General features: G+C 49.9%; 1 protein-coding gene across 1 annotated transcript in view; it reads left to right on the top strand.

Moving 5' to 3' along the window:
• scube1 (signal peptide, CUB domain, EGF-like 1) overlaps positions 1-24,170 on the top strand; it is a 130,765-nt gene that overhangs the window by 78,757 nt on the left and 27,838 nt on the right. Inside the window, exon 7 of the mRNA XM_056275832.1 lies at positions 8,546-8,662. Within this exon, the coding sequence (XP_056131807.1) occupies positions 8,546-8,662 (117 nt within the window). The remainder of the gene's footprint in view (positions 1-8,545; positions 8,663-24,170) is intronic.

Here is a 24,170-nt window from a genome sequence, read left to right as displayed (position 1 = left end):
AGGATTCAATTTCCCGTCACTGCGGCCACCACGCACGATGAGGGAAGGGTGGTATCTGGTTTGGCTGGATTGTTGTCGGGGACAAACTGTTGGGTGAGAGCCGCGGCTTGATGTTTCTGGAATTGGGTCGGCAAGTGAGAATGAAACTAAATCGTCTGAAGAACAGAGCCCAATGGGCTTGATGAGTTGTTTGGCTGTCTTGATGTAGGCCAGGTTCTTGTGATCGTCCAAACAATGAATGGGTGTTCTGCTCCCTCCAGCGTGTGTCTCCATTCCTTCAGAGCGTGGTTGACTGCAAGCATTTCCCTGTTCCCAACATCATAGTTCCGCTTTGCGGGGGACAATTGGTGGAAGAAGAATGCACAGGGGAGGAGTTTCAGGTCAGAAACTGAGCACTGGGAAAGAACAGCTCCAAGAAGCATCAACCTACATGATGAACTGATGTGAAGGGTCTGGTTAGACAAGAAGAGGTGCTGATGTAAAGCATCTTCTTAGCTCGGTTAAGGCAGCATTTGCCTCAGGGGTCTAGGGAAAGAGGGTAGCCGAAGAGTTGAGTTGGGTAAGGGGATGAATCTTCGGTAAAAGTTAGCATTGCCCAGAAACCACTGGAGTAGTTTCAGGGATGTAGGTATGGGCCGCTCTGCTACTGCCTGAATCTTTCCGGGATATGGCTTCAACTGCTCACGCTCAATGATGTATCCTAAAATCCCAACAGAGTTGACATGGAATTCACATTTTTAAGCTTTGATGGATAGTTTGTTCTCCAGTAGTCTTTGGAGAATTTGCCTCACATGCTGGATGTGTTCCTGCAAATTCCAGGAGAAGATGAGGATATCAGCTAGATGAACAAAAATTGACCATTTCAGAAGATCACAAAGGACGTCATAGACAAGAGCCTGAAAGACAGTGGGAGCGCTAGTTAATCCAAAGGGCATGACTAAATATTCAAAGTGGCCAAGAGGGGCATTAAAGGCAGTTTTCGATTCATCTCCCTCCTTTATTCAGACCAGGTGGTAATCGTTTCTGAGGTTGAGTTTGGATAAGATGGGAACTCCCTGGAGTGGATCAAAAGTATAATTAATCAGAAGAAGAGTATATTTGTTTTTAACTGTTATGCTATTGAAGCCACAGTAGTCAATGCAGGGATGCAAACAATGGTATTTGTTGGAGACAAAGAAAAACCTGCACCAACAGGGGAGGATGATGGCCTTATGATACCTGCAGCTAGGGAGTCACGAATGTAGGTCTCCATTGCTTCTCTCTTAGGGCAAGACAGGTTGAACTGGCAGCGGGAAGACAAGGGAGCTCCTGGGTGCAGCTCAATGGTGCAGTCATAAGGGCGATGTCGGGTCAAAGAGCTCGCTGTTTACTAAAAGCTTCTCCCAGGTCATAGTAAACAGAGGGAATAGATGACAGGTCTCGGGGTTCAGTGTCCAATAAGGGAGCAGCACCCTCTGCTGGGGCTAGGACAGATTTCAGGCAAGATTAATCACAAAAAGAGCTCCAGCTCTGAACTTTATTGGTGGACCAATCAATGTGGAGATTATGTACTTTTAACCAGGTTTGACCAAGGACCAAGGGGGTAGGAGGGGAGGAGATGATGTGGAATTGGATGGATTCATGATGATTGCCGGATAGCATGAGGTGCAGAAGCTCATTAACGTGAGTTACTCAAGCGAGGAGCTTTCCATGGAGGGCATGGGCATCAAAGGGAATGTTGAGTGGTTGAGCAGATGTGCCGGCTTGATAAACAAGGTTGCCATCGAGGAAATTTTCATCAGCTGCGAAATCCACCGGGGCACACAGCAGAAGAGACTGTTGGTTCCAAATAAGCATTGCGTTGAGCTGCATTCTGGACCGGAGAACTGAAGGGGAGGTGGTTTGGTTCATCAGAATCCCTGCTCTTACTGGTGAGCCTCCTCTTTTGGCCGAAGGGGGCAAAAAGCTAGGAAATGGCTGGCTTGACCGCAGCAAATGCACAAACACACTTTCATCCTCCAGAGGCTTTCAGGTGGTGAGGGGCAGGCTTTACCCAGCTGCATGGGTTCCTCAGCTGGGGAGAGGGAGACAGGAGAACTAGGAAGTGCGTGAAGGCTTGGGCAAGGACCTGGGCTAGTTCTCACAAGAGGTGGAGGGGATGAGCAAGATACGGCCAAAGATGGAGGACGGCTAGCTTCCTCTCTATGGTGCCCACAAAGATGATTATCCAACTTAATGGCTTGGGAGATTTAGTGTCTATAAGCTGCCTGAGTCATCCCTAGCCGCTAACTCATCTTTAACTGAATCACATAGCCCGTTGAGAATCGCCCCCTGAAGTGAAGCATCATTCCAACCGGAATCTGCAACTCTGGTCCTAAACTCAACTTAATATTCAGCTACGCTGCAGGAACCCTGACATGATAACAGGAGGAGTTTGATAGCGTCTCTACCGTTAACAGGATTGTCAAAAACTTATTTCAGAGACAATGCTAAGGTAAGAAGAGCTAACAGGTGACTGGCTATCCCACACAGCTGATGCTCAGGCTAAAGCATTCCCCCAAAGTAACTCTGATGTAAGAAATGTTTGCCTTATCGGTTATGAAGGTAGACGGTTGTTGCTCGAGCACTAGGGAACACTGGATCAGAAAAGACCTGCAAGGGGTGTCCGGTTGGCGTGGTGGTCTATTCCATTGCCTGTCAACACGGGGATTGCCGGATCGAATCCCCGTGTTACCTCCGGCTTGGTCGGGCGTCCCTACAGACACAATTGGCTGAATCTGCGGGTTGGAAGCCGGATGTGGGTATGTGTCCTGGTCGCTGCACTAACGCCTCCTCTGGTCAGTCGGGGCGCCAGTTCAGGGGGGAGGGGAAACTGGGGGGAATAGCGTGATCCACCCACGTGCTACGTCCCCCTGGCAAAACACTAACTGTCAGGTGAAAAGAAGCGGCTGGCGACTCTACATGTATCGGAGGAAGCATGTGGTAGTCTGGAGAGCTAGCTGGCTACCTGTATGGAAATCTGGTTGACTTGATGTCCAATCCGGGCCATCTTGGCCAAGAGTGACTTGAGGGTTTCCACAACATCACAAAGGACCTGATTGTGTTGTCTCACCAGGTCGCCCAGGGTGGTGAGAGCTTGGCGGAGGTGGTCTGAGTCCGCTGGGTCCATGTTGGCCTGATTGTTCTGTTGCGATCCGTAGAGGGGGACCCAAACACAGACAATAGAGTTAAGTGATATGAAATGGATTTATTGTAGGAATTAGGGAGAATGAGTATGGCAGGCAGGGGGACCAGAGGGTAGTGACCCTGGGAGCACAAGGAAACATGCTAAATACAGGTCATGCTAACAACATGAGGAATAGCTCTGAATTGGCTATTGCGGCCGAGAGCGAGAGACTACCACTGTGGCTGGAACAAAGATGTGGCAAAGAGTAGATGGAGAACTGGAGTGGCTAGAATGTTGAGTTGATGCAAGGCAGGTGAGCAGTCTGGGCAGGTGAGGCGAATGAGCCGCGATCAGGGGAGCGCTGGAGAGTGCTAAGGAAGGAGGCCACGCCCACGCCACAGACAGACGGGGAAAAGGCGGGAGAAACAAAGGGAAACAACTGGAGGCGCGGCCAGGGCTGTGACATTTTTCATCTAATGTAATCATACCATTTGAAAGGTGTTTATCTAGAGCATCTTACAATAATGTGTTTGGTTTAGTACAGGGAGGCCCCAGCAGGAATTCATTCTCTAGCCCTGGTGGTGTCGGTGTCATAGTCGTGCTCAAACCTCAAGTGCCGGCCCGTGTTGAATTTAGACTGAGCTGACATGTTTTAAATACCACATAATATCGTAGATGGATATCTCGTCCTAGCATGAACTTTTTACCCAATTCCTTGGAGAGAACGCCAGAGACGGCAATAGCGTTTTAATGAACGGTGTTGAATATTCAATATGCGTGCGGGTTTGTGCACGAAGGCGGCCCTGCTCCCCCTGCCTCACGCGTGCACAAACTCACAGGTATGCGTATATGGGTGCCTCCTAAAGGGGCGGAGGGGCCACCCGCGCGGTCAACTGGCGTAGCCCGGACAGCATCGGCGTGTTAGATTTGACACGGCTATCCGTTTGTCTGCCTGCTCTGACATAGGGGCGTTTCTGTCTCGGGTGTGTCGGCCCTACGCCCCGCCCTCACCGGCCAACACACACAACGCAAAGCTCCAAGACAGACGGAGCCGGGGGAAAAAGCCTCTTCCTCTGAGACCAGGCTGTGTCATGACGGGGGGGGGGGGGCGAGGTGGACTGGAAAGAGATGGCGGGAGGGGGAGAGGGCACCAATGACAAGACGTCCTGACACGTTTTTGCAGGGTGGAGGTTGAATGAATCGGGTCAAATCAAGAGCCAGCTGCGACCCACATGCGAAGAGAGAGTTGGGCAGGGAGAGTCAGTGATTCCCACATTGACTGCGGCTCTGGAGTCCAAATAAACCACTCCGCCTTGGCACAGACGGACCTGAGCTCCGCGCATGTGTGTGTATGTGTGTGTGTGTGTGTGAGAGAGAGAGAGCTGCGTGGACTGACAGCTGATTTGAGTGCCAATCACAGCGCAAAAAATTCCCCACTCACCTTTACTTTATTTTTTCCCCCCATAACTACATACCATAGCAGTTGCCATGACTTGGCATGACACTTGGGTGTGCGCCACATACACAGATTCCTCTCTCACGCTCGCCCGCTTTAATCAATGGAACGTGTGTCCCTCACGCTCACGGAGAGCCGCGGTTTCGCACCGGTCAGCTTTTCCATGTGAGATGCATGATGGACATGTGTGTGGTTACACCGTCTTCTCCCCCCCCCTCCCCTCTCCCCCGTCTCTCTCTCCCTCTCCCCCCCCCCCTCTCCTTGCTCACTTTCCTGCAGATGAGGCTGCCAAATTCGTTAAGTCACTGACAGCAGAGTTTAACAGAGTTTTCTTTTTGAGGCCAGTGCCATACACACACACGCACACACACGCGCACACACACACACACACACACACACACACACACACACACACACACACACACACACCTATGTACCATTTTACATGTAAACGAGTGAATGACAAGCCAGTCATCTTCATCTCCAACTGTTCTCCGATTCACTGAAACACCCGCCGGTTGCCTCAAACCTCTGATGATGATGGTGGTGGTGATGATGATGATGATGATGGTAGTGGCGGCGATGGTTACAAGCGATCATTTAGAGATCTCGCCCGGCCGAACTGCCATTCCAGCTGCCTCGCCCTTTCCTCTGATCGCCGAGAGTCTAGGAAAGTTGTAGTGATATCTGAGAGCAGATTGATAGGCGTGTTAAAATAAAACACTTATTGGTAAAAAAAAAAAGAAAGAACAAGACTTGAAAACTTGCTAAATGCCTAAAATGAAACACGATGGTATTTCCCTGAAAGGCCAACAGTTCCTCAGAGTTTTTTCTGGCGAAAAGACGGGTTCCTCTCTACTTCACACGCTTTAAATGTGGAAGTTCAGTCACTGATATATATTTTTTTTCCGAAATGAGCCCCTCAGCTTTGTTATGTTGGCGTGATTAAAATCCCAACCAGATCATACAAAATAATAAGAATACACAAGTCTAACCAGAGTCCAGTGCTGTTGGATTCAGTCCTTGTGATAGTGCTGTTGTATGCACCAATAAGTCCTTGCACACACACACACACAGAGGAGGCTACGAGAGAAATATGCAGGGTTAGGCGGAGGGTGCAGAGGTTTGGAGGAGGGGGGGGCTGGGTGGGGTGGGCAGGGGCGTGAGGGGCATGTCCAGCACATCAATCAGAATGTGCGGAGTATCTGTGTTCCTCGGCTCGGCTTGGCCCAGGGGTTGGGCGTGGCGGGAAGGCAGGCAGGCAGGAGAGGGGCTCTGTGCAGGACTGTACTCACCCTGGACTAATGATAGGGTCGACTGTACTCAGCGTAAATCACCCCCACCCATAAACACCACCTCCACACCACACAAACACACACACACGCACACTGCTCATTTAAGCCTAGTCCATCTCAGAGTGGCTAGCAGACAGGGGTCTGTTGCTGTACCCATCAGACAGGCTGCCTGGATGATGGAGTGTCTCTGCCTGCAGCCCTCCTCTACCCTGTGATTTTTCAACAGGGATCCGTCCATGAAACTTCAAGCCCCCCCCCCCCCTCTTTGAACTAGTTTGTCATTCTGAAGTCAATCTGGCATTTTGAAATAACTTTCCATTCTTCACGCAAGTCTGGCATCTCGATTGTGTTTTTCCACCCTGGACACAGGTTGGCATGTTGACATATTTTGCTAATCTGGATGCGAAGCATCCAAAGAATGGCAGAGGACGGAGGCCGAGAGAGGAGACAGGAAGAGGTGGCTGTGAGGGGAAACAGATTTGCGGAGGATGACAGCCTCAGAGACAGATAGGTGAAGGAGGTTGAAACCAAAAACACCCCCCATCACTGAGTTAAAAAGACAGCGAGTGAGTTTAGAGCAGGGTTAAAGAAAGCGAACAGGCTGGAAAGACTTCTCACGTACAATGTCGGCCATCTTTGCTTTGATGAGGTGCTGTTTGCGACTGCATGCTTAAGGGCGCAATATGCTAATGTAACGACCACGGATGACTACACTCGCTAGCCTATTGGCTAATGGATTGGACCCTTTAGTTGACTGGTTAGCGCAGTTGCCCATGGTGGGGGTGACCTGGGTTCGCTTCCCAGTTGCGGTGGTTCCCGGCTGCCCCCCCCCCCCCCAAAATTCACTACATTGGTGTCAGAAGTGGGGTGGTGAGACCGTGAGGCCATCGGAGCTGGTATGCTGAAGCGCAGGGATGCTCTTCCTGAAGCGGGGAGGGGGGGGGTAGTGTAACGACCACGGATGAGTAGACTCACTAGCCAGTTGGCTGACGGGTCAGACCCTTAGTTGACTGGTTAACATAGAGACCCGGGTTCGCGTCCCGGCTGTGGCGGTTCCCTGCTGCCCCCTGAATTTGCTACGCTAACTCTGTGACCTCTAGGCGTGGATGTGTTCGCTGTCTTGAAAGTGCCTTTCGTTTGTTCCTGCTGGCTTCATCCATGCACACAATCTCATGGCATTGAGGCAGATAGTCAAATTTCCCGACAGCCAGTGTGAACTGGCGGTAACATTCGGTGGGACCGTTCTAAGTGCAAAGCGCCAATAACAGAGCAGCAGCCATGCGAGATTTACCTGTTAGATCCAGTTTTATTGAATCTCCTTAAACAAACATGTCCAGTTTCTGCCTTCGCAGCAAATCCCGTGGTCCACTGAGAAAGTGGGAGCCGAGCTTTGCTAGGGCAACAGTCTCGATCCAGGTGAGCTAGAGTTACCATTAGCGCCTGCTTGCTTTGGGATCAGTTCAGGCGTTGTCCACAAGTCCGAGCAAAACCTTATCTGCGCCGCTGTGTACAAGAACGTTTTATCTGGAGGGAAAATATACACGTCGGTTCTGCTCGGCCCGGTCCAAACTCGCTCAGGCTACACTAACTTTATTCCCCTATTGACTTACCTTCAACCTAACATTTTTTTACTCAATGAATATTCTACTGTTACTTTTGATAACAGGAAGTACCTGTGGGCAAGCTGAGTGCTTCATCCCTCCCTCATCAGCAAAAATATCGCCCATAATCCCCCCCTTGTTTGCACTCATTGTTGTAATACCCCGTGGTTCAACACGATTAAAAAAAAGTGATCTTGATTGTGATTATGTGTGCATGTACTTGGTGTAAATTGCATATTGTAGCGAATTCGGAAGGCAACCGCAGGAACTGCCGCGGCCGGGAAGCGAACCCGTGTCGCCCGCACCGCAGGAGACCTCGCTACCCCCCCTCCTTCGGGAAGCGCGTCCCCGCGCGTAAGCATATCAGCTTCTTCACGCCTCAGGGCGCATGCGCTTCCGATGGCCTTACGGTCGCTCCATCCCACTTCTGACACCAATGTAGCGAATTCGGGGGGCAACCACAGGAACTGCCGCGGCCGGGACGCGAACCCGTGTCGCGGGTTCATTGACTTGTGCATCGAGAAAGCTACGTACAGTAAACCATACCGACACGTAATACCCTCTGTTATACCTTCGTGTAATGTATAACCCCCCCCTCTGTAATTGCTGTATTATTGTGTAACCCTCCTGTGCAGCACCCTCCAATCATGAGCTGTCGAGGTTAGCGATGATGCTGGATCTCGGTCCAGCCAGTCGTTGCACCAGATGATTCCTCTCATTATTAAACCTTCAACTGGAGCAAGTGAACCGATCAGGGGAAAGTGAAATCAGCTGCTGGTGTTCGGTGGGAATGAGAACCTGTTTACTTTGAGCTCTCGACAGCAAATGGTTGAGAATCCCTTCCCTAGTTGCATGTAGCTTCGTCTCAGCCCACATTACACCCAGCGTCCGTAGCCTTTTTGACTCATTGCAGAAGTGTTTTTTTTGGTTTTTTTTTTGCTAGAACAGTTAATAGTTTTAACGCTCTCCATCCCTTCCCCCCCCCACCTTTTTTTTTGTGTGTTGTTTTGTTGCTATGCCCGTCCCGCTGTGTGTTGTGTTTCTCCAGAGACCTGCGCTGTCAACAATGGCGGCTGCGACAGGACGTGCAAGGACACGGCCACCGGGGTGCGCTGCAGCTGCCCTGTCGGATTCACCCTGCAACCCGACGGCAAGACCTGCAAAGGTCAGTGAGTGCGCATACACAGACTAGTGTGTGTGTGTGTGTGTGTGTGTGTGTGTGAGAATGAGTGAGAAGATGAATGACTGTGTGGGAGTACAAACTCTTGCGGAGCGATTTCAACTGTTGTTCCTGGCTAAAAACTCATTGCAAAGAATCATGAGACCTGCAGAGCGTTTCCATGCAGAGCTGTTGTTGTAATGCCAAAAAAGGGGTCAAAGGTGCACGGTTGCTGTTCACTGGGCCCTTCTGTGCATCCGGACGTGGCCTGTCTTGATACCTGAGCCCAGCATGTCCGGCATCCGAGTGATCCGGTGCCAACCCCGACCGCATCAGCCGTCTCACTTCCCCTCGCCCTGAGTCGCAGTCGCGGTCACTGCCACTGCCGCCGGTAGTTGTGTTGTTGTTGTTTAATTTGCCGCCAAATGCTTCTCCACTTCCGACAGCCTGCCGGTGACGTCAATGGCCGGTGGACCGAGGCACTGATCGCCACAGACCAAGCCAAAACCTCACAAACAAGATTATTATAGTGTTTTTGGATTTCCTCTAAACAAACAAGCGGGCTGAAATGAGGCTGACCTGTGAGTCTGAGCAGGGGTAAAAGGCTGTTCTTTACTGGCAGTGATGCCCAGTCCTCCACCGGATGAACACAGGAGCAGGCTCATATTGTTTCAACTGGAAGTAAACCAGATTATCTACCTATCTAGCGTTATTATTCTGGCCGTCTGTCCATAATGTGATGACATTGCACGCAATCATTGTAAAGCATGGACTATGGCTTTTGAACGTCCATGCATCCATTATCCAAACCGCTTATCCCATTCAGGGTCGCGGGATGCTGGAGCCTATCCCAGCAGTCATTGAGTGGAAGGTAGGGAGACAACCTGGGCAGGCCACCAGACCATCACAAGGCCAACACACACACACACACACATTCACACCTAGGGACAATTTAGTACGGCTTTTGAACAGTGGCCGCCAATATTTCACTGAAAAGGTTTCTTTAAAACAAGAAGTACTGCTAGCTATCTAAGTGGTGCCCTGCAGCTCCACCTTACCGCGGTGGAGAAGCTTGCGTGCACCAATGATCCCGAGAGCTATGCCATCTGGAGCTTGCCTCCTGGTAGGGTCACCCAAGGCGGGTAGGTCAAGGGGGAGGTTCCAAATGAAGCATGATCCAACAAAGACCTCAACGGCGGAAGATGTAGCCAGGTCACAACGCTAGTGAAGGCGGATGAAGGCTGCAACAGAGGGTGGTCCCCAATCGTCTTGGTTCTCCATGCCATTGGACTCTGGCCACCCCCTGACAAGGACCGTGTGGTGGCTGCAGGTGCATCAGCCACTCCACGTAAAAAGATGTCACATGCAGGCGTCCTCCCATTATGCAGCTCCAGAATCAGCCTCTATGCCCACCTGTGGACCCAGGGGGACCCAGAGGGAGGAGGGTCATACTCGACCCCGAGTAACCGCCGATGATGATGAGTTTGATGGGTCCCCATAAGCATTGGCAGAGAAACCAGTTATCTTCCTTGATCAGTCAAGTAACTTGGTGAGAATTTGGTGTATCACAACCTCCATCAAACCTTTGATAATAATTGTAAGTAAGCAAAACCAAGCTATATATTGGGAAGGATGATGAAGACTACGCAGCCGTCTTCAGCATTCAAGGCTGTATGTGTGCAAACATCAGAATTTCAGAGGAATCCACCTCTCTCTCTCGCTCTCTCTCTGTGTGGCTCTATGGATGGAGAGAGGGAGAGAGAGTATCCTGAGGAACTTCGCTGTTCACCCTCATGTGACAAACATGCTCATGCGTGGAGGGCGTGAGTCGGCGTACAGTAGCGGCGAGGTTGTCGAGTCTCGTGAAAGCGGCGGATTCTTTCTGTGTCAGAAACCGAGGTGCCTCGCGCAAATGTGCCGCTATAGCCGTATCGCGCCATGTGAGTGCGTCGGTGGCCTGCGTGTGTGTGTGTGTGTGTGTGTGTGTTTGTGAACTGAGTGTCAGGCAGTTTGAGAATGTGGCATGTAGGTGTTTGAAATCCTGGAGCCGGAGCTGTCTCGAGGTCTGGCAAGCAGACGACACGTCGGCAAACTTTGAGTTGTTTGGACAGTGAGGCCCACGCTGGCCTGCACCTCTGCCACTGTCTCTCTCTCTCTCTCTCTCTCTCTCTCTCTCTCTCTCTCTCTCTCTCCCTCTCCCCCGCTCTCTCTCTCTCTGTATCTGTCTCTCTCTTACCATCAGGACTTCTAATAGGGTTCTTTCACATCTCCCTCTTTTCTCTTTCTTTCTGCCTCCATACACCCACCCCCCCCACACACACACACTATCACACAGACAGCGCCATCCAGTTGTGGATCCAGAAAGCACAATATATGACGGGGCCACTATAGACAGCCGTTAATTAGGTCGATGCTATTATAGGAAGACCTGTGTGAGGAGTTGGATATGAATCGGACTGTGTGAGTGGACTGTAGTCTGGTCACCGACACTGACTGTCTGTGTTAAAGGCTTAGAAATGTCATTACTTACCCAAACAGCCTGCACAGTATTTGTGCTGCTGACTTGGACTAAGTATGTGTGTATTCGCAGCAGATTTAATAGGTTAGCTAGTTTGCCGTGTTTTGTTGCAAGCATTTATGACCCGGTGCAAGCGTAGATGAATGTGAAGGACTGCTGGGATGTCTCTCATAGTCCCCCTGGTTGTCCAAGGGTGCACACAGCTCACATCTCACTGTGGGGTTTTTAAATAAGGTTGGGTTGCTTTTTATCCGATCACTTCCAAGTTGGCCGAACAACCGGCGAGGATTTTGCGCTACACGTTTTGCTTTTTAAACTCGTACGCAGCAGATGAGGTGGGTTTATGATGCGTTAAAACAACACGATGGTGTTGGGGGGGAAAAAATTCACTGCGATTACGCAACACAAGAGTACTCCGATGTTCTGCCTCTGAGCGCAGCTGTGCCACCCAGGCAGGAATGGCCCGCTTTCGGAGCGTTGCATGCTGGGGGAACAAGTCGTCCGTCTCCGATGTCAAGTTCAAACCCGGCAGCTCGTGTGAACACTTCCAGTCAGTGTTGCAGGGTGATTTGTGGTCCTGACAGGACCCGGCAGTTACAGTGGCAGAAAAATGAACAGTCCCCTGTTTTCTGCTTTTTCGGGGGCTGGAGTTGAGTGGGGAAGATGGATAGGGCCGCCGTCCGGCTTAGCCCCCGCCCAGATAATTTGGTCGCGGCTCAGCCTCCCGGGCTCCATAAATCCCCAGGCGGGTGTGGGTGGTGGTGGTGTGGGGTGTCGGTGTGGGCTCTGAGGGGAGCTGAGAGACGCAGAACAGGCAGCTCACATCGATCAGCATCCATCACCGAGGCGGTGAGCCACGCCATTTGACAGCACACACACACACACACACACACACACAGATGCAAACTTAGACACACATGGACATACACTGACACAAACACACATGTGAGCACAAACTGATGCAAATGTATAAACACACATACACACCAATGAAACACACAAACCCCAATTGATAAATGTGTACATACACACACACACATACACATGCACACTGATACAAACTAAAACACATGCACACACACACACAAGCACACACACAAATACTGATTTCAACACATGCACACACACACACACACATTTAAACAAACATTCATACAAACATACATATGTACATACGTACGTGCTATATAAATGTAATAGTAACTATTATTATTGTTATTATTATTATTTCTTCCACGTTTCCTGTTTTACGTCCTGTAGAGCCGGGTCCAAACTATGGACCCGAGGCACTATAGGGCAGATGTCACTTGATTGACAGTACTCGTGGTAATATGTGGGCTGTTCCAAGTAGGGCGATCTTCTAGACTGCACGGATGTTGATGTTTCGTGGGATACGGTTGGTGGACTTTTCCATTCCCTTCTTCATGAGTCCTAGAGCTCCGATGACCACTGGTGTTTCGGTCTTCATTCCCCACATCCTGTTGATTTCAATCTCTAGGTCTTTGTACTTGGTCAGCTTCTCTGTGACTTTCGCTGAGGTGTTTTTTTTTTCCGGATGGTGTTGCCATGTCGATGAGCATGTCAGCATGGATGGGCGTGTCCCAGAGGACGCTGACATCATTGTTTTCAGTGGCTGTTTCTGGCTGATGTTGGTACCACTTCTCCGTCGTCTTGATCTTGCAGCTCCTGCAGATCTTCCAGTGCAGGTATGCCGCTGCCTTGTTGTGCCTGTACATGTACTCACTCTGTCTTTGCCAGTTCCAGGCAGCCTGAGACAATGTGATCGATGGTTTCTTCGTACATTCCACAGATCTGCATTTTGGGTCTTTTCCATCTTTGATGATGCGATGGTGATAGGATCTGGTTGCCAGGCTCTGGTCTTGTGCAGCGATTATCAGGCCCTCCATCTCTGCTTTCAGCCCGGTGCTCCTCAGCTACCGGTGTGTCTTTGTCGGTCCACATCTGCATCTTTCATTGTTTTCGGGTACTTCCCGTGCATTGCTTTGTCCTCCCAGGTTTTTTGCAGTTGCCACTGGCCGTGGTGTTTTGCCTTCTGCTTCACTTGTTTGGCATAGACGGTAGTTGCCTCATTTGCTGTTGGTGGGGTCTCTGGGACATCAGGCTCTTTCTTGAATTGCACAGCTTCTTTATTGATGGAGTAGATCTGATGTTTTACTATTTGGAGGAGTGGGTCATCTGTTTTTGTCAGGTATGCATACCAGCCCGACAATGGTAGTCTTGAAGGTCAGTTCGAGTTGGACTAGGCCTCGTCCTCCTGAAGCTCTTGGTAGGTACAGACTGTCGACATCTGCTTTCGGGTCGTGCATCTTCTCCATGGTCAGCATCTTTCTTGTCTTGGTGTCTAGTCTCTTGATGTCATTCAGTTTCCAATTGATGATGTTGAAGCTGTACGTCGCTACAGGTATCGCTAGGGTGTTTATAGCTTCAATTCTGTTAGCCGCATTGAGTTCACTCTTCAGTACCATACGCACCCTCCTGTGGTACTCTTTCCAGATCTTCTCCTTCATGGTTGAGTGTTGTATGCCGTCTCCTTCGTTCACTCCTAGGTACTTGGATGTGCTATCTTGATCTAGCTCTTTGATTACGGTGTCAGTGTCAAGGTCTAAGTGTGCAGTCTTGGTAAGTCTTTCTTTCTTGAAAGTGGCTTTGGCACACTTGTTGATTCCGAATTCCATCTTGATGTCGTCACTGAAGGTTTTGACGATGGTCAGTAGACCCTTCTGCTGATTCTCATCCTTGGTAAACATCTTGAGGTCGTCAAAGTAGAACAGGTGGGTCAGTTTGCCATTCTGTGACTTGTACCCATAGCTGCTGCTGTTCAGTAGCTTGCTGAGTGGTGATAGTGCAAGGCAAAAGAGCAGTGGTGATAGTGAGTCTCCTTGGAAGATTCCGCTTCGGATGTTTATCAGTCTCGATGTTAACGGCCCCTCTGTATGATGGAGATTCATGGTGGTCTTCCAGGACTTCATACTCTCCGTGATGAATTTGAAAGTTGTTGGGCAGACTGTAGATCTTGAAGCTCTTCTCTGTCCAGCAGTGTGGCATGCTGTGAAATGCCTTCCTGTAGTCAGTCCATGCTGTTGACAAGTTCTTTTTTTTCCTGCAATTTGACCTTTTGCAACATGGTTTTATTGATGATTAGCTGATCCTTGCATCCATAGCTACCTTTCGTACATCCCTTCTGTTCTGCTGGTAACACGTTGTTTTTGTCGAGGAAGCTATAGGTCTTCTCTGTGATGATGGAGGTGATGATCTTGTACATTGTAAGTAGGCAGGTGATGGGTCTTTAATTCTTTGGGTTCTGTGTCTCCTCTGTCTTCGGGAGCAGGTACGTGGTTCCCCATGTGAGCCATTTGGGACATTTCTTTGGATTCTTGATGATATCATTGTAGACCCATGTGAGGTCTTTGTGGATGCTGGGCAGGTTCTTGATCCCGAAGTTGGCAATTCTGTCTATCCCTGGTGCCTTCCAGTTGTTGGTCTTGCTGATGGCAGCAGTGGTCTCAGTGGTGTTGATGTCAGACCATTCTTGGTGCTGTATATGGTTGCATTGACCCTGTTGTTGCTGGATCCATGTAGCTCCCAGATCTTACTCCAGAACTCCTCGACTTCTTTGATGGTAGGTGGTTCGTTGATGTCTATCTTCTTCTTGCTCAGCTCACGATAGAATTTTTTGACATCTTCTTTTAAGAGCTTGTTTTGCCAAAAGAACTTGCTCCTCTTGCCGAGTCTCTGTGCCTTTGCTTGAATCTGTTGTTTTAGTATCTCTTTGACTATCGGTATATCATTCTTGTTTGATGTTGAGCTTTCGTTCCAGTTGTTTCCTTTTTCTCTCTTTGATGTTGGAGTTTTTCTCGACTTCACTCAGGAGTGATAGTTGTCTCCATAGTTTCCTAATCTCCATCTTAATTTTCCCCTTCCAAACTGATTGTTTTCTCTTCTGTTTCTGTTGTTGTCTTGGTCTTTTTCCTACTGTGTCTGATATGGCTGAAGCGACTGCATATACGTGCTGGTTGAGTTCTGTTAGGTTCAACGGTCTTGTCATCTCGCCCTTGATGTTTTGGATGGCTTCGTTGGCGAGTCTGATGGCTTCTTTGGAGTGGTGGTCTTTCTTGATCTTTGGGATTATTAGTCGTTCTTCGATAGGAATTTCTTTTAGGGTTTCCCATCTCTGCCGGATACTTGCTGTCATCTCTGCTTCTCTCTCGTTGTATTTCTCCTGGGCTGCCTCTACTTGGTGGTTGATGGTGGTTTCTGTTTGTTCTTCTTCCTCTTCACCAGTTGCTGCTGTCTCGTCTGGTTTGTTGATATTTAGCTCCTCGATGCTCGTGTTGGGGATGCTCTCTGATCTTTTCTCGTATGTTTTCAAGTTCCAGGTCTGTTAGTCTTTGGTTTTTAATGATGTCGTGCCTGACATTGGAGAGTTTGTTGGCATCCAGATTCAATCTGTCCGTGAGGTGTTTTTCTCGCCAGATGTTGTAGGCAGCTTTGGTCGTTGACGTTACTGTCGGGTTTAGTGAAGCAGTGTAGACTGCTTCCATGACATCGTTATACTCTTCCCTAAACCAATTCTATCTTGTTCTTTTTGTTGGGTTTGTAGTTGTTGTACATAGAGGGCCTCTGTGAGGAGTGTCCTCGGTGTGGTGTTCCTCTAGTATTTGGTGGGTAAAGTTTGTTCCAGTAGCAGACTTTTCGATCCCAGCCTGGTTCCTCGCTGGGGATCGCAGTCCTTTTTGACCCGTGCGACGACCTATGCGGTATGGTGATTTAGTTAGTCGTAATTGCATCATTGTGTTTAATTGTCAGAGCCCCTTTGGCCGCTTGTATTGCTGGCTTGCCATACTTGCGTTGCCCGGTCCGTGCCATGTGGAGGAGGGGTTGAACTTCTGTAGACATTATTATTATAATTGTTATTGTTATACACGTATACCATGTATACACATGGAAACACAAACATCTGTGTAAATGCAAGAACTTTTCCAAACACACACACACACACACACACACAGATGGAGGCTCATTCTGCAGTGGGTACTAAACAGAAGGTGCTGCTGTGCTCCATGTGCTGCCTGGCTGTGTTCCCTCTAATCCAGCCAGACCACGATCCCCAGCGGATGAGAACCTCATCGATCCAGACACTCCATGGTATGGTCAGACTTTACCGCCGTTGCGCGCTTCCTCGATCGACAAACTCTCCTGTCCCCATCTTGTTGCCGAGCAGCCCCGAATGACACGTGGATCTCCTGTAACCAAGGCAACGGCACACACAGGTTAGCCCAGCTGTCTGCGAGTTAGGTCGTCAATATCGCAAGCTGATGTGTGTGTGTGTGTGTGTGTGGTTGCATGTATAGATGTATATGCACGTGTCCCAGTCTGCCTCGTGTGGACTCCAGCGGCATGTGTTGTTGCAGCGCAGTTAGCCGCACGTTGCGGCGCTCAGACAGGGATTAGAGGCAGCACTTTGTGGCTTGCTGAACACGGCAGTTAGCGGCGAGTTAGGAGCCTCGCCACGAGGTGGTCTCATCTAATGTGAGGTGGTCTCGTCTAATGTGAGGTGGTCTTATCTAATGTGCCACTAAATCGCTTGATAAAGACAGACGCCTCTCTCAACGCCTCCCTTTCTCTTTCTTTCATTCCCTCTCTCTCACTCTCTTCCTCTGCAGTGTGTGTGTGTGTGTGTGTGTGTGTGTGTGTGTGTGCGTGCACGCCAGACCCCACGGGACGTGCCCGGTCGTGTCTGTCCGCGGGGCAGGTTTGAAGCCACCGGTCTGATGAAGGGCCTTCCATCTGGAGCTGACAGACGAGACGTTTTCTTGCCCCCTCACGATGACAGACACGCGAGCGTCTGAAGCGCCCCTGTCACGGACTGGTCCTCTTCAGACGCCGCGGACACTGCGACGCGAGGGAGGGGGAGGAGAGGGAGACAGGAGAGGGAGAGAGGGGGAGAGAGAGGGGGAGAGAGAGAGAGAGGAAAGAGGAAAAAAGTCATTGTGAACAGTTTCCAGATGTTTGATTAGAAGGTACACATTGAAGGGTGCATGAGTTATGTGTGTGTGTGTGTGTGTGTGTGTGTGTGTGTGTGTGTGTGTGTGCGCTTGGGCATGTGTGTTTTCTGTGGGTGGATTATTGTATTTTAGTGTGCATTGGTGTGATATTGTGTGTTGTCATTAGATGTAGTGTCATTTGTGTCACAGTGTGCATCTATGTGCAAAAAGTGTCATTGTGTGTGTGTGTGTGTGCGTGTGTGTGTGTGTGTGTGTGCATGCACCTGTCTTTCAATGTATGTGTGTGTGTGTGTGCGTGCATGTGCCGGTGGTTGTGTTGTACAGTTAGCTGTGTGTGTGGGCACCTGAGACACGTTCCCACTGGCCTGCATTCCTCCTTTACCAGAGAGGCCTGAGTACATGTGCATATATATGCTCAGACACACACACACACACACACACACACACACACACACACACAGTCACACACGTGTGCATGTGCGCACACATACACACGTACACACCCTTTCCCAATCTCCAGTAGTCGGTCTGAGACAGTGACACCATGGCATCCAGTGACCGGAACACTAATAGTTTTGTAATGAACCGTGTAACAATAAACCCTTTCACACAAACACATAAAACACACACACACACACACACACACACACACACGATCTGGTCAGTCTGGGACGTGACATCGGTGTGACATTAAAAGCGTCTCATAAAAAAAACCCACAACAGGATTACACGAAGGAAGCGTTTGTTGAGGAAAACTCTCCATCACACAACAGCTAGTAAATATGTCAGCCCGCCTGACAGGAGCATCACACAGCTGACACAAGCAGCACGAAACGGGCCTGGCTTCTATTACAGCCGCTCCGCTGCGGAGTCCCCCCGTGCCTCCAAAGCGTCCCGTACCCAAAACCCGATAGCCTCGCTCCGCGCTCACCGTGACATCTCATGCTGGGGTTATCGGTCTGGCTCGTTTCCCGGCTTTCTGTGTTTTCCTGTCGTGTTGCGCGCTAATCTTGTTATAACACGTCAGTCACCGTCACCTCACATGACTGCACCGCGTTCGTCAGGCCCGGCTCCTGCCCAGACTCCGGCCCGGATCAGCAGCTCGGATCAGCGGCTGTTATCCTTGTTTAAAACGCCGAGTTTCCTTTGGCCTCGGCGCGTCCACGGGGCATTTGTTATTTGACAGAGTTGAGCCTTACGGGTAGCAAAATAAATACCACCGGGGTTGTTTGACTCCCTGATAAATATACGCTGCCTCCCGGCCTTACGTCCACCCGTCCCGCCGGCAGCAGACGGCGGGGAAAACCAGCGCTCCGTATGAAAACTAGAAACCCCTGCCCTGCGCTCGCAATTATTTGCGGAGGTTCGGGTTTCGCAAACGTATTCCGTTTAATTGCTTTTTACTGCAAATATTTGGTGAAGCTACACAGCTTCTCCCCACCGCGCCTCCCCAGGAGCTTGGAGGAAGGAGTGGAGGTACATTCCTCGAAGCAAAACTTCATCCCCCGCTGAATATGGTCTGCGGTTTGACAAAAACAGGACTTGTATAACTTTACTCGGGTTGTTTCACCTCATGTTCTTGGAAGATCTTCGTTTCCGTCCCCGCTTCTCCTCGTCCTCTTCTTTCAAGGACAGAAACAGACTTCTTCTTTTGCACCGTGGTGGTTTTTTCACATTGCTTGTGTCTTTACTTTGTTGCTGTCCTGTCAGTTTTTAATTGCTTGCACTGTGTTGTCATATTGTGTTGTATATTTTACATTGTTATGTATTGTACACGGATGAGCCAAAACATTGTGACCACGCGCAGCTGAACTGAATAACGATCATCTCCCAACAAGGGCACATGTCAAGCTCTGGGAAGATTAGATGGGAAGCGAGCAATCCGTTCTCGTAGGTCATGTGTTGGATGCAGGAGAAGTGGGCAGGAGTAAAGACCCGAGCGACTGACAAGGGCCAGATTGTTCTGTTTCGTTTTTTTTGGGGGGGGGGCGGGGGTTTCCCCCCTTTTCTCCCCAATTGTATCTGGCCAATTACCCCACTCTTCCGAGCCATCCCGGTCACTGCTTCACCCCCTCTGCTGATCCGGGGAGGGCTGCAGACCACCACATGCCTCCTCCGATACATGTGAGTCACCAGCCACTTTTTACCTGACAGTGAGGAGTTTCACCAGGGGGACATAGCACGTGGGAGGGATCACACTATGCCCCCCCCCCCCAAACAGGCGCCCCAACTGGCCAGAGGAGGTGCTAGTGCAGCGACCAGGACACATACCTACATCCAGCGTCCCACCCGCAGACACGGCCAGTTGTGTCTGTAGGGACACCCAGCCAAGCCGGAGGTAACACAGGGACTCGATCCGGCGATCCCCATGTTGGTAGGCAGCGGAATAGACTGCCACGCCACCCGGATGCACTAAGGGCCAAATTGTTATGGCCAGATGACTGGGTCAGAGCATCTCTGAAACGGCATGACTTGTGGAGTGCTCCCACTCAGCAGTGATGAGTATCTACCGACAGTGGTCCGGGGAGGGACAAAGCACAAACCGCCGACAAGGCGTTGGATGCCCAAGGAAAATTAGGGCTATCCCATCTGGTCTGAACCGACAGAAGGTCTACTGTGGCACAAGTCACAGATCATTTTAATGATGGCTATGGAAGAAATGTGTCACAACACAGTGCACCGCACCCTGCTACGTATGGGGCTGTGTAGCTGCAGACTGGTCACAGTATCCATGTTGACCCCTGTCCACCATCGAAAATGCCTCCAAAGACATGTATGTTAAGGTTAATACTCCTGTCTGTGCCTCTGGCCAAGGCAGTAGGAAGGAAGAACTGGAGTTGGTCCCCGGGCACTGCACTGCGGCTGCCCACTGCTCCTAGCTACACGGCTAGGATGGTTTAAATGCAGAAGATGAATTTCCCCATGGGGATTAATAAAAAGTTGATCTTATATCTTATCTTAATGGGCATGTGAGTGTCAGAACTGGGCCTTAGAGCAGTGGAAGAAGGTCGTCTGGTCCGATGATTCCCGTTTTCTTTAAGCTCATGTACATGTGCACCGTTGACCTGGGGAAGTGACGGCACCAGGATGCGCCGTCGGAAGACAACAAGCTGGTGGAGGGAGTGTGATGCTCTGGACAATGTTCTGCTGGGAAACCCTGTGTGTGGACATTCATGTGGAAGTCAATTTGACACATGCCACCTACCTAAAGATCGTTGCAGACCAGGTACACCCCTTCATGGCAATGGTATTCCCTGATGGCAGTGTCCTCTTTCAGCAGGATAACGTGCCCTGCCACACTGCACACATTGTTCAGCAATGGTTTGAGGAACATGATCATATGTTGAAGGTGTTGCCCTGGCCTCCAAAATCTCCAGATTTCAATCCGATTGAGCAATTGTGGGATGTGCTTGACCGACAAGTCCGATCCATGGCAGCTCCACCTTGTGACTTACAGGACTTGAAGGATCTGCTAGTAATGTTTGGAGCCGGATACCACAGAACACCTTCCTCGGTTGGTTTGTGCTGTGTTGGCGGCACACGGAGGACCAACAGCATGTTAGGCAGGTGGTCATAATGTTTTGGCTTATCAGTGTATATCGTGTTAGTGTCCTATGTTTCACAGTCAACTTTCAACACGAGGCCAAGATGAATTCTAGTATGCTCTGCATACTGGCAGTAAAGAGTTCTGAGAAAGACTGATAGATGGATAGATAGATAGATGAACAGATATACGTCTTATGTAACACTGCCCCGCTAGGTGACCCTGCGTTTGACCCCCACAATGCAAGGTTCAGTGGAGAAGGGGGTCAAAGTTCATCTACCCTGTGCTCATTAGCATTTAGCGTTAGTGTTTGTTTCGACTGTGTAATGAGATCAAGCAGGTTTGTGTGGTCTCGTTCAGCGACAAGCCCCGAGTCTCCTCCAGTTTTGGGTTACTCTCTTTGAACAGTGGCCTTCTTAATGCCGCCCGAAGGAAAACGGAGAAAGCAGGCTCGGAGGCAGACCCGCTATTTCACTTGGCCCAGAAAGATGTTAGCCTGCCTGTCTCATTTAGCCCCGGGTCTCCAAGCCAAGCACAAGTGTTTGTATGAGACTTTTCATTAAGAAACTTTATGAATGTAGAGACATGCAAATATGCTGCAATCTCATATCTTTAGGGTCCTCACCATTAACATTTTCATGTATTTTCATGTAATTTTACGTATCCTATTTAACATCATATAATATTTAGTGTATATTTATTTTACTACGTCACATTTTTCATGTTTAAATAGCCTGCAATTCTGGTTGCTTTTACTGCTGTTCTTTGTGGTCAGCATGTAACCTCTGTATATCCATCCGTCCATCCATTATCCAGACCACTTATCCTGCTCTCAGGGTCGCGGGGATGCTGGCCCTGTGACGGTCTGGCGGCCTGTCCAGGGTGTCTCCCTGCCTGCTGCCCAATGACTGCTGGGATAGGCTCCAGCATCCTACAACCCTGAGGGCAGGAAAGGTGGTCTGAACCTCTGTATCTGTTTAAATGTATATATTTTTTTCTTTTTTTTGGGATCCCCCCCCCTTTTTTTTTTGCTCCCCAATTGTACCCAGCCAATTACCCCACTCTTTGAGCCGTCCCGGTCGCTGCTCCACCCCCTCTGCCAATCCGGGGAGGGCTGCAGACTACCACATGCCTCCTCCGATACATGTGGAGTGGCCAGCTGCTTCTTTTCACCTGACAGTGAGGAGTTTGACCAGGGGTAGCACGTGGGAGGATCACGCTATTCCCCCCAGTTCCCCCTCCCCCCGAACAGGTGCCCCAACCGACTGGCGGAGACGCTAGTGCAGCGACCAGGACACGTAACCACATCTGGCTTCCCACCTGCCAACTCAGCCAATTGTGTCTGTAGGGACGCCTGACCAAACCCGAGATAACACAGGGATCCCCGGCAATCCCCATGTTGGTAGGAAACAGAATAGACCGCCACGCCACCTGATTGCTCCTGTATATCTATTGTTTATTTCTGAATTTGCAGTTATATTGCTCTGTGATATGTTTTACGTTGTACCAGCAGCAGAGTTGTCGGAGTGGGTGCTACATTTTTAACAATGTGGCTGTGCACCTTTGAAACGAAACTCAGTAGAAATACAGTGCAAATTCTATGCAGCAGACAGTCAGAGAGAAAGTCAGATAACCAGCCAGCCAGTAGACAGACAGTCAAACTGGTGAGCGATGCAAGTGGGCTGGCTGGCAACTGTAACCGATTCTGATGGTGTTGTAATGGGCTGCGGAATTCAGAGAAAGGCAGAGCGCTTGGCACAGGAGGGAAGTATTGACTGAAGGGCCGAGCCCCGTATTGATCTTCTAGCGGGTAAATGTCACAGATGGATCCTGGGAGATGGTGCATCAAAGTGTGTGTGTGTGTGTGTGCACATGCATGCATGCATGCACACATGTACCCTTTTGTGGTGAGAGCCAAATATAGCTATGAAACAATGACCTCACTCTGAGAGGCCGACTGGTGTACAGGAAGTTGATACAAGCAGGAGAGGGAGAGGGAGATAGACGTGTTGTGCGTGTGTGAGGGTACCTGTGTATGTTTATCCACTTACATGTGTGTATATATATATATATGTGTGTGTGTGTCGTTCTGTGCACGCATTGGTGCTTGTGCATGCAAATGAATATACCTATGTTGTTACACGTTTGTGTGTGTGTGCATGCATCTCTGTGGGCGAGATGAACAGAAGCAAAGGCTGGGGGGGAAGGAAGAAATCCTCGGTATGATTCCACCTTTGCGTGTATCAATCCATCATCTCAGTGTATGTTTTTCTATGTGGAGCCTTAATTAGCCGTGCCCTCATTAGGACGAGACAGCCAGAGGCCCCTGCTAACCCAGATGTACTGTAACCGCCGTTAATGTGAACACACACATTTTATTCCCCACCGTATTTTCTCATTGTGCGCCGCTACTCTTTATTTCCCCCTCTGTTTGTACAAACGTTGTCGAAATCCCCGCTCGGAGATCCTTGTAAATTTGTGCTGCACCCCTGGATCTTGGAATTGTTTGGAAAATATCAGGTTTTGCTCTCTTTTGACGCTGCTGGACTTTCCAAGGAGCGGTCTGGTAGCTTGTTTGGTTGAAACATTAGAGTTTTCCGTCGCATTTTTGTTTCATTTAGTCCCTCTTCGTAGAGTTCAAAGATGAATTATTTGGCACCGTGAATGCAAGATGGATGCTCCCTCTCCGAAAAGGAAGGTGGTTGCGAAAATCCAGGCGTTTCTCTCTTTCCAGCCACTTGAAATTACAAGAAGTGATGGAGGCGCTGCGGTCGGCTGGTCGAGACACACCAGGGTGTTGCTTTACATCACGGTAACTGCACGGGCTGCACGCTGTAACTTCCATCCATCCGTTATCCAAGCCGCTTATCTGGATTCGGGTCACGGGATGCTGGAGCCTATCTCAGCAGTCATTGGGCGGCAGGTGGGGAGACACCTTGGACAGGCCGCCAGGCCATCCCAGGGGCCGACACGCACACAGGGACAATTCCGTACGGCCGATTCACCTGACCTACTTGTCTTTGGACTGGGAGGAAACCCACGCATCCACGAGAGGAGAACATGGAAACTTCGCACAGAGGACGACCCCCAAGGTTGGACTACCCTGGAGTTTGAACCCAGAACCTTCTTGCTGTGAGGCGACCGCACTAACTACTGCGCCATCGTGCCGCCCCGTTGCATTGCAGTTGCGCAAAAATAAGCTAAATTGGTGACGTTACCTAAATGAGATACCCATTCAGAAGAGAGGAACTGTAACTTCTAGCGTAGAGTTGTTAGTTTGCACTCTTAATGCAGGATAGATGGTGGAGGACCCCGTGAAGGTTTTACTTTTACAGTAGCCACCGCTACGTATGCTGTCATTCTCAAGCACCGCTCCTTATCTCAAGTGCCAAACCTCTCGTCTCGCTTTCTGTCTCCTCTCGCTAA

The sequence above is a fragment of the Lampris incognitus genome, chromosome 3, assembly GCF_029633865.1.
Source record: "Lampris incognitus isolate fLamInc1 chromosome 3, fLamInc1.hap2, whole genome shotgun sequence".
NCBI lineage: Eukaryota > Metazoa > Chordata > Actinopteri > Lampriformes > Lampridae > Lampris > Lampris incognitus.
This window is presented reverse-complemented; position numbering and strand designations above follow the sequence as displayed.